The sequence below is a fragment of the Tiliqua scincoides genome, chromosome 10, assembly GCF_035046505.1.
Source record: "Tiliqua scincoides isolate rTilSci1 chromosome 10, rTilSci1.hap2, whole genome shotgun sequence".
NCBI lineage: Eukaryota > Metazoa > Chordata > Lepidosauria > Squamata > Scincidae > Tiliqua > Tiliqua scincoides.
In genome coordinates, this window is record NC_089830.1 from 2,956,927 (window position 1) to 2,972,756 (window position 15,830).

Below are 15,830 nucleotides of genomic sequence, written 5' to 3' on the forward strand. Positions count from 1 at the left end.
CACAGGACCACTCACCTCCAAGGATATATTGCCCATGGCCACAGCCTTGCCTATGTACGTGAAGACGTTCCTCTTCATTCCAAAGGAGAGTTCCAAGTTGCAGCCGGCGTTCACGCTCGCTGCAGGGGACAGGAGAGAGATGGCGGTTGTGAGAGGGGGAGTTCAGTGCAGCTCCCTCCTCCACTGCAGCTTCCTTGCAAGGACAGTCTGGCCACCTGTCAGAAAAACCTCAGCTGGCCAGGCACAAGCCTGCTCCAGATAGCAGTTCCAACAGGCAACCGCTTAATAGTGAAAAAAAATAAATCTGCCATGCCACAGACCAGGGACTGTCTGTTCTCTTTCACGATGCTCCAAAGGTCCAGCTTCAATCCACTGCCAGCTCAGGGCTGTCAGAGGAGCCCATCCACTGCTACTGCTTGAGTGAATGAGGCCTTCAGGTTGGGATAGTTTGGACCGGAAGCCTTTCGTCAGCAGTGTTAGCCACCGGGCCAGCTCACTGGTGAGGTCAATTAAAGCAGGCATGGACTGGCAGGGGTGCCTGCCTTTACCCACCTCTATTGCTGCTTCTCCTGCTCCTTGAATTTGAAAAATAAGAGGGGAACAGAGTGGAAGAGGAAGTGTGGAGGAAAGGGAGACACTGGTGTGCTGCGGGAGTTTGGAGCACAGCAGATGGAAATGGCTGAAAAATTATTCCAGGTTCTGTGGCAGAGGCAACGGAGGAACAGGGACAGACCATTTGTGACTATAGACCAGGGGTGTCCAAAGTTTTTGGCAGGAGGGCCACATCGTCTCTCTGACACTGTGTCGGGGGCCGGGGAAGAAAATAATTAATTTACATTTAAAATTTGAATAAATTTACATAAGTTTACATAAATGAATATATTAAAGATGAGCTTATATGAATGAATGAAGGCCTTGCAATAGCTCAAGGTCTATAAAAGGCCTTGCACAAAGCCAGGCCGGCCTTTCCTTTGCTGCCGCTACTGCATCACAGATGTGAAACAACAAGCAGTGGAGGGAGCCCTCGTCCCACAGCTCACGCAAATGGTCAAACAGTCACCCTCACGCTGAGAGCAGCTGTGTCAGGCCAGTGTGGGGGTCCAACAAATCTCCAGAGGGCCAGAGACTCATTAGAAACTGGGGGCTCCCTGACGGCCACATTGAGAGGCCTTGAGGGCCGCAAGTGGCCCCAGGGCCAGGGTTTGGGCACCCCTGCTATAGACAGTTGCCCTAAAAACAGAGTTGCAGAACCTGGACACATCTCCCAGAAGTGACATCATAAGAGGCAAAGACCACAGAGGTCAGTGTGCCTTGAGAAGAAAAACACTGCAAATTGCTGCTCTAGCCCAACACTCTCATCACCCCTACACTTTCGCTTCCACTATTCAAATTCAGGGAGTGGGAGAAGGGGAAGGAGGGGTGAGGGTGGTTGGTTGATGCAGCGTCGGGCAAGAGAGGGGCAGCATTTGGTATACCGCATTGCATGCTGGGAGGCAGTGGACCAACCCCGCCAGAAAGCAGAGCTGGGACGGAAGCCCATTGCAGCTGCTTCCCTATCCAGGTTCTCCAACCCGCCTTTCAGGCAGAAAAGCAGTCCCTGGAATAAAGAGGAAAGAGAGGTGGGATCCTAACCCGGTTGGCTAACAGGAGAATGCAGTGACTAGACAGCCTCATGGACAAAACAAGAACATAAGAAGAGCCCCGCTGGATCAGGCCATAGGCCCATCTAGTCCAGCTTCCTGTATCTCACAGTGGCCCACCAGATAGTGCACAAGACAAAAAAATAGCTTCATCCTGTGGTCACTCCTTGCATCTGGCATTCTGAGACAGCCTACTTCTGAAACCAGGAGGTTGCACGTACCTATCACAGCTTGTAATTTGTGATTAACTTTTCTTCCAGAAATCTCTCCAATCCCCCTTTGAAAGGCATCCAGCTCAGATGCCATCACGACATCCTGTGGCTAGGAGTTCCACAGACTAATTTCACGCTGAGTAAAGGAATCAGCACCACACTGGGTTGCAGGGGAGCGGCCAAAGCTGGACCAAGAATTTCACTCACCTATCGCTGTATCTAGGAAGCTAGGGGTGAAATGGTGCCCGACCATGATCAGCTCTACGGCCCCCTCGTCGCTCACCACGTAGCCCTGGAAGCCCCACTCTCCACGCAGGATGTCCGTCAGCAGTTTCTTGTTCGCGCACGCTGGAACGCCGTTGATCCTGCCAGGGGCAACAGCAACTGTTAGCAGACCGAAAAACAGAAAAGCCGCTGCAATTTCCTGCCCCAAAACCTTTGCAGATCAGACAGTGTGCGTGCCACACAGGGCAGGTATTTCGGACCACCCCACATCCAGAGCCGGTCCCAGATCTCCAGGCAGCTGAAGAGGCAAGCCAAACACAAACCCCAGCTACTGGGCCACCTCTGATGTTCCTCTCTAAATTAAAACAGGAAGATGGGAACAGTGTGGAAGAGGAAGTGTGGAAAGGAGTGGAGAGGATTGATCTAGGGCAGGGCCCGACCCTGGGCCACGTGCGGCCCTCGAGGCCTCTCAATGCAGCCCTCAGGGAGCCCCCAGTCTCCAATGAGCCTCTGGCCCTCCAGAGATTTGTTGCAGCCCGCACTGGCCTGACACAACTGCTCTCAGTGAGAAGGCAACTGTTTAACCTCTTTGCGTGAGCTGTGGGATGAGTCCACTGCTTGCTGTTTCACGTCTGTGATGCAGTAGTGGCAGCAAACGAAAGGCCAGCCTTGCTTTGTGCAAGGCCTTTTATAGGCCTTGAGCTATTGCAAGACCTTCATTCAATCATAGAAGTTCATCTTTAATATATTCAGTTATGTAAACTTATGTAAATTTATTCAAATTTTAAACGCAAATTAATTCTTTCTTTCCCCGGCCCCCTGAAGCAGTGTCAGAGAGATGATGTGGCCCTCCTGCCAAAAACTTTGGACACCCCTGATCTAGGGGCACCTGGCAGGACAAAGCTCCAAACAACACAGTCCTGGAACGAGCTGGAATCCCCAGCATGTATGCACTGCTGAAACAGAGACGCCTGCGTTGGCTCGGTCATGTCGTGAGAATGGATGATGGCCGGATCCCAAAGGATCTCCTCTATGGAGAACTCGTGCAAGGAAAGCGCCCTACAGGTAGACCACAGCTGCGATACAAGGACATCTGCAAGAGGGATCTGAAGGCCTTAGGGATGGACCTCAACAAGTGGGAAACCCTGGCCTCTGAACGGCCCGCTTGGAGGCAGGCTGTGCAGCATGGCCTTTCCCAGTTTGAAGAGACACTTGGCCAACAGTCTGAGGCTAAAAGGCAAAGAAGGAAGGCCCATAGCCAGGGAGACAGACCAGGCACAGACTGCACTTGCTCCCAGTGTGGAAGGGATTGTCACTCCCGAATTGGCCTTTTCAGCCACACTAGACGCTGTTCCAGAACCACCTTTCAGAGCGCGATACCAGAGTCTTTCGAGACTGAAGGTTGCCAACAATGAATTACTTGATGACCTTCCCTTACAAATGCCCCCCACCCCACCCCAGCCCATTCTTAACTCATAAAAATGTGAGTTTTGATGGATCTCCTGGGTCTCAGCCCTTTTTGCTCTATTGTCACCTCCATCCCCCTCCCACATATGAACCTGAAACAAATCCCAGCAGTCGCATATATTCCAGCTCACAAGAGTCTCACTGGCCCCCCTCAAGTTATGGAAAGAATCCAGATGCACATACCTGTTATAGCTGCACATGAAGCTGAAGGTTCCAGCACGAGCACAGGCCTCAAACTGGGGCAGGAAGGTCATGCGCCAGTCACGCTCTTCCACCTGCCACAAAGCAGAGACCATCATTCCCTCTTGCCGTGCTGCCCCCTTGCTTTCGAGCATGGCTGGTGCAGACAGCATGGCTGGAAAAATCAAAGAGATGGGGCTGAATTCTGTTTTTCTATAGAATGTGGGCAGCGGATTTGAAAGTGTGCCTGCCCCTGGTTCAACTGCCTTACCCCAAACTACAAACTTGCCCAAATCCAGGTGGACTTCTGCTGCAATCTGGAACATGACACCGTTGCTGTGGACCTTGCACTCACGCGCAGGGTCTTCCCACACTGATACAATAAAATGATCTGCCTGCACTCGGGTGACTTCCACACATGCACAGGGTAGCTTGCCTGGGTACTGAAGGCCTGAATCATAACCCACTTTCCAGCACTGGCATAGCTATATCAATGGGATGTTTGCTGCATCCTGCAGTTGGGGGGCACTCATGGAGGCCTCCTCAAAGTAAGGCAATGTTTGTTCCCTTACCTTGAAGCTGCATTGCCCTTATGTCGGTGCTGGAATGTGGGTTAGGATTGTGGCTTTAATTATTATTAACAGTGCGTTGGCTCGGTCATGTCGTGAGAATGGATGATGGCCAGATCCCAAAGGATCTCCTCTAAGGAGAACTCCTGCAGGGAAAGCGCCCTACAGGTAGACCACAGCTGCGATACAAGGACATCTGCAAGAGGGATCTGCAAGAGGGATCTGAAGACCTTAGGAGTGGATCTCAACCGGTGGGAAACCCTGGCCTCTGAGCGGCCCGCTGAGCTATTTTCAAGGCCTCAGGACTGGGCAACACTGCAGCACAGACAGGACGGAGCATCTTTTCCTTGGGGATGTGTGCTCAGGGCAAGCAGAGCCTCCCCGCCAAATTATAGGGAAAAGAGCTGTTATGAAAAGTAATATAATCATCATCATCATCATAATTTCCACTGATGGGTGTTCTGAATGACATTTCTGTATGATTCCAACCATTTTTTTATAGTCAAAACCGCCAGATTTGCAGAGCTCAGCTGCATACAGCCACGCACTTATTGTCTGCTTTCTGAGTGGTTGCGCAATCAGAGCACACTGATCAGAGCGCACTGCTGCTCTACCTCTCTCCTCTCCTTGTATAGTAAAAGGCACATTACCTGTCACTATACAGTTCGGCCCCCTTTATCCACAGGTTCAGGACCCACAGATTTGACCCAATGCAGTTCAGGAGGGATTCACTGTACCTCCCGGATGCAAACAGAAGAGTCTACCGTTTGGGAGGAAAGCGTTCTAAGGCATGGGGAGGCTGCACGTGGCCTCCCTGGGCCTCGGAACACCTTCAGATCTGACCGGAAGGCACTTCCGGACACACCGCAATTCTATTATCCATGGGTTTTGGTATCCGCGGGGCATCTGGGAACTCATTCCCAGCGGATACTGACAGCCAACCTGTACAGGGAGAGACGAGAAGTGTGGCTGCAATGAGCTCAGCCTCGCCTCTAATTAAGAACATAAGAACAGCTCCACTGGATCAGGCCATAGGCCCATCTAGTCCAGCTTCCTGTATCTCACAGCGGCCCACCAAATGCCCCAGGGAGCACACCAGATAACAAGGGACCTGCAAGGCTTCCTGGGAATTGTAGTTAAGAATATAAGAACAGCCCCACCGGATCAGGCCACAGGCCCATCTAGTCCAGCTTCCTGTATCTCACAGTGGCCCACCAAATGCCCCAGGGAGCACACCAGATAACAAGAAGACCTGCAAGGCCTCCTGGGAATTGTAGTTTCAGAACATAAGAACAGCCCCACTGGATCAGGCCATAGGCCCAGCTTCCTGTATCTCACAGCGGCTCACCAAATGCCCCAGGGAGCACACCAGGTAACAAGAGACCTCATCCTGGTGCCCTCCCTTGCATCTGGCATTCTGACATAGCCCACTTCTAAAATGAGGAGGTTGCGCATACACATCATGGCTTGTACCCCGTAATGGATTTTTCCTCCAGAAACTTGTCCAATCCCCTTTTAAAGGCGTCCAGGCCAGATGCCGTCACCACATCCTGTGGCAAAGAGTTCCACAGACCAACCACGCCCTGAGTAAAGAAATATTTTCTTTTGTCTGTCCTAACCCGCCCAACACTCAATTTTAGTGGATGTCCCCTGGTTCTGGTATTATGTGAGAGTGTAAAGAGCATCTCCCTATCCACTCTGTCCATCCCCTGCATAATTTTGTATGTCTCAATCATGTCCCCCCTCAAGCGCCTCTTTTCTAGGCTGACGAGGCCCAAACGCCATAGCCTTTCCTCATAAGGAAGGTGCCCCAGCCCCGTAATCATCTTAGTCGCTCTCTCTCCAGAATGCCTTGCAGCACCACAGCAAGTGTCTCCCCAGCCATTGACTTTGCCACACATCACTACTCTTCCTTACCGCTCGGACAGAAGGTCTGCAAGGAAGTGTGAGGCCGCAGCCAAGTAAGTGACATGGGGAGGGTTGTGGGGCTGATGGAGGAATGAAAATAAGAGGGTGGCAAGATAAGCTGGGCATCTGCATCCAGGGGTGAGTCATCGTCACCTGCCTCCTCCACCCCAGCTCTGGGCTAGGGCGCCACCCTGCTCCACCCACTGTCACCTGTCACAACCATGTTGCTGACCTTGGCATCGAAGGATAACCGGGATGTGGGGATGTTCTCGGGGCCTCCATGAACATCAAAGTGCTTGCAGCCAGCGCTGGCCTTGACATAGCGGGGGTGGTCGCCCTGCAGCCCGGTCACAAACGCCACAGCCAGCTCTGCTGACAAGAAGGGGTCCTCCCCATAGGTCTCCTAAGGGATGGAATGAGAGGCAGCCAGACATCATTCCCATCCTACTGTCTCCTGCTCCTCCGCTCAGCACCTGGGACTTTTAAAAGCACAGGAGCAGATTAATGCAGCTTTTTCTGGTCACATGGCAACCTTCTGAGAGGGCCAGCCATCACCAAGGCAATGGAAAATAAGATTTGGGATTTGGATATATGAATAACATTTTCACTAATCCCACAATTCACATTCCAAAATCCACAGTAAATTCTTTACAAAGACCAGGGACAACAGGACGTAAAGTGGATTTTGAACACACTGAGTTGTCGAATAACAACACATCCAAATGGATAAACGTTTGGTGCATAACACACCAGATTTAACAGTACTGGTGGGAATAACAGTCTGGATCAGGGGTGCCCAAACCCCGGCCCGGGGGCCACTTGCGGCCCTCAGGGACTCACATTCCGGCCCACAGGGAGCCCCTAGTCTCCAATGAGCACCTGGCCCTCTGAAGACTTGCTGGAGCCCATGCTGGTCTGACGCAACTGCTCTCAGTGTGAAGATGACTGTTTGACCTCTTGTATGAGCTGTGGGACAAGTGTTCCCTCCACTGCTTGCTGTTTCAGGTCTGTGATGCAGCAATGGCAGTGAAGGAAAGGTTAGCCTTGCTTTGTGCAAGGACTTTTATAGGCCTTGAGCTATTGTAAGACCTTCATTCATTCATACAAGTTCCATCTCTAATATATTCATTTATGTAAATTTATTCACATTTGAAATGTAAATTAATTCGGCCCCCGACACAGTGTCAGAAAGATGATGTGGCTCTCCTGCCAAAAAGTTTGGACACCCCTGGTCTGGATCATAGATGTGGCAACACCTGGGAATGAACCAATTTAGGACAAAGACTTTGAAAAAACAGACAAGTATAAAGATCCTCAGATTGAGATGGGGCAACTTTAGCAGAGAAAGGTGAAAAATATACCAACAGCAGTAGGTGCTTTAGGGCCCAATCCTATCCCATTTTCCAGCACCAGTGCAACCACACTGCAGCCCCATAGTAAAGGAACAAACGTTCCCATACTTTAAGAAGACCTTTGTGACTGCTGCCCCACCACAAAATGCAGCGCATGCCCTATTGGCCCAGCAGCACCGGCACTGGAAAACTGGATCGGACTGGGCTCTTAGGCGCCAGACTGAAAAGCATGGAAAAAGACCTGCACACTTTCGGTGTAAATATAATTACCAAAAAGTAGCATTAATGGCACACATTTTACAGAAATACCTCTAAATATCCTAGGTCCCTGGGAACGCCTTAATATTTAAAAAACACCAGGCACCAACAGGTGGGCTGTGATGACTAATAATATTAATATTAGCATTAATATTAACAATAATAATAAGCGCGCACACTGTATAGAAAAAGCTCATTGTGTACAGAATAAACATAGGAGCAAGCAGGCAGATCAAACTGGTCGTCTATGCCTGATTATGGGGGTGAAATATTTGGTCAGAGATGCTCACTTGATATCCATTAAAACCTGCATTTGTCCACTAATGCTCAGCCCCTTCCTGAAGCCTCCTAGCCCAACCATAGCAACCCCCCTTCTGCTCAACCCATTAGCAATACCTGATTCCGGCCCCACAGCGGGTGCCTCATGATGTTGAGGACAGGGCTGAAGCAACTCAGGCCCGTGTGGTCGCGGTAGTCACCCAGGGAGGTAAAGATGTTGTGTTTGGCACGCACCTCTGTGGCCGTGGCGTTTGCCACACGGTAGATGAGCTCCGGGCTGTTAGGAGAGAGAGGGAGTTGAAGGCAGAAAGGTCCTTTGGGGGTCCTAAGATAATGTGTGGCTTGAAATGTGAGAACTCAGTAGGGGGTGGTGACAATTTCCCCAAAGCTCCTGCCTGCCACTATCTTTTCTGCTGCCACCATCTGCCAACATCTCAGCAGGCAGCTGCTACAATTTCCTTGCCAAGTTCCTGAGCGAGGGAAGGCAGCATTGCCCTCACTCCAAATGATCTTATACTATGACATCATGTCATCCTGAAGCCAATCAGAGCAAGGGCAACGCTGCCCACCTTTGCTCAGGGGCCAGAACAGAGGCCACCAGTCATGATTACAGCCAGGACGGGTGTAGCAGTTCAGGAGTTGGAGTTAGACCTGGAAGATCCAGGTTCAAATCAATGATGGAGACCAGCTGGGGAACTAACCAGATAATCTGCAACAAGGGTTCTCCTCCACTGCCACTTCTCCAGCTGCAGGGAGCAGCACAAAGAAGGCCCTCCCAAACAACTGCAGCTCAGATCAAATGCAAATCAGCTGCTAAATAAGACAGCCAGGGTGGTGTAGTGGTTTGGGAGTTGGACTTAGACCTGGAAGATCAAGGTTCAAATCCCCACTCAGCCACGAAGCTTCCTGGGTGACCTTGGGCCGGTCACTCTCAGCCTCACCAACCTCACAGGGTTGTTGTAAGGACAATAGGAGGGGAGGAACCACATACATCACCCTGAGCTCCTTGGAGGAAGGGCGGCATAAACATGAGAAAAATAAATAAAAAATACATAAAACCGTCAGAAAGTTAGCAAGTTACTTCACTCTGTTTAATGACACCCCCCCCCCGAATATATTGAATATTGAGGGATAGAGGCTGAAAGCAGTATTTTTTTTTGGGGGGGGTGACGTCAAGGAGGTGCTTCACCCACATAAATTGAAGCCAGGGCTAGAATGGGGCTCACGGAGGGTGAGCACAGAGCGAATCACTCTGCAGGGAGCTGCGAGAAAAGCAAGCAAGGGAGAAAACGTGGCCACTTTGGCACACTCTGTTGGGTATCAGGCCTCTCTGTTGGCAGCAGTACCTGAAGGAGGCAGCCAAGCCCAGAGCTTGGGGGTAGGAGGTTGCCCAGCCGTACGCCTCTACATCCCCTCGCAGGCACTCCGTGTTCCAGCTGTAGGGCCCAATGCCCAGCCGTTCAATAGACGGTGCCGGTCCGTTCTTCCTTGCGCCCCCTCTTGCCATCTGTGGGAGGAGAGATGCCACGGGTTCAATCGGTGGGTGGGCACAGCCCCTCTGAGCTTTTCCTACGGTCAGCTGCGCCAAGCATTCCTCCAACCCTCCAGCATTACAAGATGCATCATTATAGTTGGCAGAACTCACTGCCACAAGAACAGGGGGACAGCCACTCACTAATGCAGCTTCAAAAGGGGATTCCTATTAGACATGTTCACAGAAGGAGAGAGGCCTTGTCACTGGTTAATAGTCATGATGGCTATAGCAGCAACTGTTACCCTGCACATGGCTGATCTCATCTGATCTCAGAAGCTAAGCAGGGTCAGGCCTGGTTAGCACTTGGATGGGAGACTGCCTGGGAATACCAGATGCTGTAGGCTTATACCATAGTCTTTCGAGACTGAAGGTTGCCAACCATTTATGGAACCTCCATATGCCAAGGCTGCGGATCTCTGTCTGGACAAGAAATTCTAGGGGTTGACCAAGGTTGGGAGCTGTGTGCCTTCATTTCCTTCTTGAGGGCTTCTTACAGAAGAACATGGTGAAGCCTGTAACCCCTGCAAATGTCAGGGTGCATTAGAGATAGCTTGTTCCTTTTAGATTACAGTGGCCCTCCTTATCCATGGACTCAGCACCTGTGCATTGGAATATCTGTGGATGCAGGGCCTGCTGCCTGAGGGCCTCAGAGGACCTCCTGGATCTAACAGGAAGGCACGTCCGGTGTGACAGCACCCCCCATAACATTATCCATGGCATTCGGTATCCATGGGGAGTCTTGGAACCAATCCCCCATGGACACAGAGGGCCCACTATACATAGTTTGGATTTCTTGTCTTTTCTATCCCTGCTGTCATATCTATCCCTTAGTACAGGGGTGCTCAATACGTCGATCACGATCGACCGGTCGATTGCGAGGCAAAATGAGTCAATTGCAGGCTTCTCTCCCGTCCATGCATCCCTGGGAGTGAGCCCCGTTGACTCTACTGGGGCTGACTCCTGAGTAGACCTGGAAAGGAGCCGCTGGCAGGCTTCTCTCCAGTCCACGCATCCCTGGGAGTGAGCCCCGTTGACTCTACTGGGGCTGACTTACCTTTCCCCTGTTTTTGCACTGGTATGCATGGAGATCTGCCCCCCCCCCCCAACTTCCATCTGTTGGTTCTGTGTGCAAGGGGTTTTGCACTGGTCTTGCTGTGATGTCTATATAGAGATCTTCCCTCCCCCACACCTTTCCCCTGTTTTTGCACTGGTCTGTATAGAGATCTGCTTCCCCCCCCCCCCCACTTGTATTGGAATCGAGGAAGATCTGGTGAGGAGGTAGATGTGGTGTCAGCAGTGGCCCCTTTAAGGGTAAGGCCTGGGCATCCAGCAGAGTGTGCTGCACAGCTGCAGCCACTTGAAGGCAATAGGGCCCTCAGGGATATAAGAGCACCTGAGGCAGGAAGGGCTCCACTTATTTATGTGAGTCAGCCTTTTCCTACATGAAGATCATTCAAGTACCTTTCCACCATGACTGATGAACATTTGGAAGTGTGCTTGAGGCTGGCTGTCAGCAGCTACTGTCCGACTATGCATCCTTGGCTGATTCACTTCAGTGCAAGTCATCAAAGTAAACTCAAGTAATTACAAAAAATGTTTATAGTTAATTATGTTGTGTTGTGCAATATTGGCTCATGCGGTTATGCAAAGGTACACCACCAACATAAGGTTATATGTTATGATGGCACGAACATTGTAAAAAAACTCTGGTAGATCTCCGGGCCTTGCTGGGTTTCAAAGTAGTTCTCGAGCCAAAAAAGTGTGAGCACCCCTGCCTTAGTAAACCTTAGCTCCTCTTTTTGGGTGACCTCTGGTGGGTCATTTTTTCGTGGGTCCATCAGTTCAAGGTCTTGGCCAAACATGCATATTCTAATACGCACCTAAAGTGTGCCATATGTGTCCCGGGGCATCCATGGTCACCCCAGTGGGAAGCCAGAGGTTGACCTCAGAGGTCCTGTCTGGCAGGGGCCCCCTGTCCTTACTGTCAAACTGGCTTCTCACCCCAAGTTTGGATCCTCAGTCCCTTCCAACCCATGGCCAGCTGGTTCAAAGGACATCTCGTACCTGCAGCACCATCTCCTCCAGTGTCAGTCGAGACATGAGGTCATCTAGCCGCTCCTCCCAAGGTAGAGTGGGGTCTCTGAAAGGGAGATTCTCCCCCTGGCTAAGCCCGACCAAGATCAGCAGGGTGGCGACAGCACGGAGCGAGACCATAGCTTTCAGCACAAAAGAGAGAACACAGTGGAGTACGGTTAGGTCACCTCAGGAAGAACATTTCTGCGGGGCAGCGCCTCCTTCCTGAATGGCACTTTGGCTGATGGAGGTCAGCCCAGGCCCCATTCACGCAATCATGTCCAACTTCATTCTGCCCACCCTGTGTTCTCATGGCGTGTGTCAGCGCACTGCAGAACTGGGCCCTCACCCAGCCTGGATGGGGCAGCGCTCAGAACACCAGGCTCTTAATGGCTGTGACGCTTACTCTACATCCAGGCCAGTCATCGCCTCTCAGCCTAATCTGCAAGGACACTTCACACAGCCTATCATTACTCTGTGGAATTCTTGGCCACGGGATATTGGGATGGGCAGCACTAGCCGAAGTGGCTTTTAAGGACAGCGCGTGTCACTTAAGACTGTGGTGAGCAGAGGTGTTGTTTTTTTTAACCTTAGGGATGCTTAACAAAAATATGATGGGAGCCAGATCCCATGCATGTTGGCTCATCGGTAAACGGGTGCAGAATGGCAGCCCATTTATGGAAAAACCACAGGTGTTGCCATGCCTCTCTCTTGCCCCAGGGGAAGCACAGGGGATGCTTAGAGCATCGAATGGGCGCTGCAACTTGCAGAACTGGGCCCCCACCCAGCCTGGACAGGGCAGCGCACAGAACATCAGGCTCTGTGATGCTTACTCTATGTCCAGGCCAGTCATCGCCTCTCAGCCTAATCTGCAAGGACACTTCACACAGCGTATCGTTACTCCGGACTACGGCTGCTGCAGAGGCAAGTTTTGGTCCGTACAGGACACTTTCCATTCTGGTGGGAGCCTAAACCTGATGATGCTCATTTTCTGCAATGATTTTTCTATACTTGAAAGATTTTAGAGAGACTGAGGAGCATAAGAACATAAGAACAGCCCCACTGGATCAGGCCATAGGCCCATCTAGTCCAGCTTCCTATATCTCACAGCAGCCCAACAAATGCCCCAGGGAGCACACCAGATCACAAGAGACCTGCATCTGGCATTCTGACATAGCCCATTTCTAAAATCAGGAGGTTGCACATGCACATCATGGCTTGTAACCCGTGGTGGATTTTTCCTCCAGAAACTTGTCCAATCCCCTTTTAAAGGCGTCCAGGCCAGATGCCGTCACCACATCCTGTGGCAAGGAGTTCCACAGACCAACCACACGCTGAGTAAAGAAATATTTTCTTTTGTCTGTCCTAACTCTCCCAACACTCAATTTTAGTGGATGTCCCCTGGTTCTGGTATTATGTGAGAGTGTAAAGAGCATCTCCCTATCCACTCTGTCCATCCCCTGCATCATTTTGTATGTCTCAATCATGTCCCCCCTCAGGCGCCTCTTTTCTAGGCTGAAGAGGCCCAAATGTGCCCAAACGCATTTGGTTTTCCCGATGACTGTCTCATATAAACATAAGAAGAGCCCCGCTGGATCAGGCCAAAGGCCCATCTTGTCCAGCTTCCTGTATCTCACAGTGGCCCACCAGCTGCTTCAGGGAACACACTAGACAACAGACACAACCTGCGTCCTGGTGCCCTTCCCTGCATTGGGCAATCAGAGGTAGCCTACCTCTACCTTGCACATACCTAGCATGCCTTGTAACCTGTGATGAAGTTTTCTGACATAAATTTGTCCAATCCCCTCTTTAAGCATGTAGGCAAGATGCCATCACTGCGTCCTGTGGCCAGGAGTTCCACAGACTAATGACACGCTGGGTAAAGAAATAGCAGCTGCCAGTGCCACCTGGGTGGGTAGACCCGGTTCCAAGGACTTTCCCAGTTGCCTCCCCCCTCTTCCCCACCCTGTTGGCCTCTCCCTGCCCCCCTTCTGGTCTCCACCCCCTCCCCTTTTGCAAAGGGGCCCAAGAGAAACTTGGTACCCCCTGATTCCATTCCTCCCGGAGGTCCTGCCCGCCTGGACCCCCCACCCAGGAGGCACCAAGCCTGGGCGAGCCGCCCCTCTTCCCCGGGGAAGGGCGTTCTGGAGCTCGGAGGGGACCCCTGCAAGCGGCCGGGCTGGCTGCCCCCCGTAGCCCGGCCGCGACCCCTGGCGCGCCCCTCCCGCTCCGCGCCGGCCGGATCTGGCCCCGATCCCTTACCTGCCGCCCGCCCGGCCGCCAGCCTCGCTGCTGCACCGCCGCAGAGGGAGGGAGCCAGCCAATGCCCCCGCCTCCTACTCGGGCCAGATTGCAACACGGGCAGCATCACGAGGGTGCCCGGCGCGGCCCGCCCCCAGCGCACGCTCCTTGCAACGCCCCGGCCCCTCGCCCCCTCCCTTGGGACCCCCGGGCCCGGCACCCCCCACCCCTCCAGGACGAGTCGCGGAGGCTCCACCTGGTGCTGCGGCTCTCCGCTCCAGCCTGCCCTGCCCGCAGCCCCCGCCAGAGGGCGCGAGAACCTCTCGCTCCCCGGAGCTCACCTGGCGACAGGTGAGGGCAGGTAAACTGCTGATGGGGGAAAAGGTGTTTTCCAGAGCCAGGTGGCTGGTGAAGGAAGACAGCCAACCGCTGTTCGCAGGCGCAGGCGGTCTGGGCACCCTTCCTGTTGTCTCGCTTCATTAAAGTAGTGGTCCCCAACCTGTGGTCCAGGGACCACAGGTGGTCCATGAAACCCTGAGAAGTGGTCCATGAAGTCTCAGGAGAAAGAAAAAAAAACTTTGATCATTTCCAGGGTCTCTCCAAGTGAGCACTCCCCCAAGGACCACTGAAGTGTCAGCTGTGGCTGTAGATAGCCCATTCTCCACCCTCTCTGGTAGTCTGTGGAGGAGCGCTCACTCTGCAAGATGCTACCCCATGGTACCACTAGAGGACAGAGAATGGACCCCCCCCCCCCTCAACTGACATTTCTAGTGTCTTGCTGAGCACTCCCCCATGGGCTACCAAATTGAATTGTGTTTTTTTGTGTGGTGGGGATGGAGGGGGTTGCATATGGCCCACGATAATTCCAATGTTTGTCTCAGTGGTCCTCAGGCTCCTAAAGGTTGGGAACCACTGCATTAAAGTATCACATATATGTCACCTGCATCATAGCACAGCCCTAGAGGAAGGCACAAGGAGGGATGACATAGCAGTGCAAAAATGAAGTCACAGTGTTCAAACCTTGGAATTGCACAAATGCCTCACAGCCCAATCCTATGCCTGTCTACTCAGAAGTAAGTCCCATTAGAGTCAATGGGACTTACTCCCGGGAAAGTGTGGATAGGATTGGGCTGTCAAACGGTAATTTGCATACGTTTTAGGTCAGAGGTTCCCAAACTTTCTAGTGCCGGGACCCGCTATTTAAAATGAGACTCAATCAGGACCTAACTACGAGGAAGTTAGGAAGTTAGTCTTCGTAGGAAGACTCTAAAAAAGGTGATCTAGAAAGAAATAATATTTTATTTATGTACAAGCAACATCTTGTTTATTTGCAAAAAAAACTTGATCCGTTTCTCCTAATGAGGCAGCCCAAATGAATAGCCTCAAGGCTTGAGGGGCTTGGTTATGTGACCCAAGCCCCCCATTACCTGTCTCCTCTTCACTTACCCCCCACTACCCGTCATGAACAGATCTGGAGAAAAACACACCAGAAAAAAGACACTCAAATATTGATCTCTCTATATTCACACAAGCTGGCAAACTGCAGGAGCTCAGCTCTTTGCAGGGCAGTTAGCAGCGATCTGATTTTTGAACAACCTCAGGGATGGAGGCAAGGAGTTATCTCATCTTTCCATCAGCCTTCTCTTATCTGATCCACCCATCACCCATGTTTTCACTGGACACTCTGTGGGACCCACCAGAAATGAAGAAATGACCCACAGTTTGAGAAATGGAGTCATAGGGCTCAATCCTATCCAACTTTCCAATGCCGGTGCAGCCGCAATGCAGCCCTGAGGAAAGGGAACAAGTGTTCCCATGGGAATGCCTCCATGACTGCCCCTCTACAGCAGGATGCAGCACATGCCCTATTGGCACGGCTTCACCAGCGCTGG

At 51.8% G+C, this 15,830-nt stretch overlaps 1 protein-coding gene across 2 annotated transcripts in view; it reads right to left on the reverse strand.

Moving 5' to 3' along the window:
* The window catches only part of LOC136661433 (uncharacterized), a 27,312-nt gene extending 13,088 nt beyond the window's left edge, over window positions 1–14,224 (reverse strand). The window contains exons 1-8 of one of the 2 annotated variants that reach the window (XM_066638690.1): window positions 14,195–14,224; window positions 11,689–11,840; window positions 9,437–9,597; window positions 8,208–8,367; window positions 6,434–6,604; window positions 3,728–3,819; window positions 2,060–2,217; window positions 16–119 (exon numbers count right to left, since the gene is read on the reverse strand). In XM_066638690.1, coding sequence (XP_066494787.1) covers window positions 16–119; window positions 2,060–2,217; window positions 3,728–3,819; window positions 6,434–6,604; window positions 8,208–8,367; window positions 9,437–9,597; window positions 11,689–11,838 — 996 coding nt within the window. In that variant the 5' untranslated portion in view covers window positions 11,839–11,840; window positions 14,195–14,224. Of the gene's footprint in view, window positions 1–15; window positions 120–2,059; window positions 2,218–3,727; window positions 3,820–6,433; window positions 6,605–8,207; window positions 8,368–9,436; window positions 9,598–11,688; window positions 11,841–13,959; window positions 14,074–14,194 lie in introns of those variants that run through there. The other variant, XM_066638688.1, reaches the window with a different exon arrangement.
* Window positions 14,225–15,830: the final 1,606 nt, after the last annotated feature.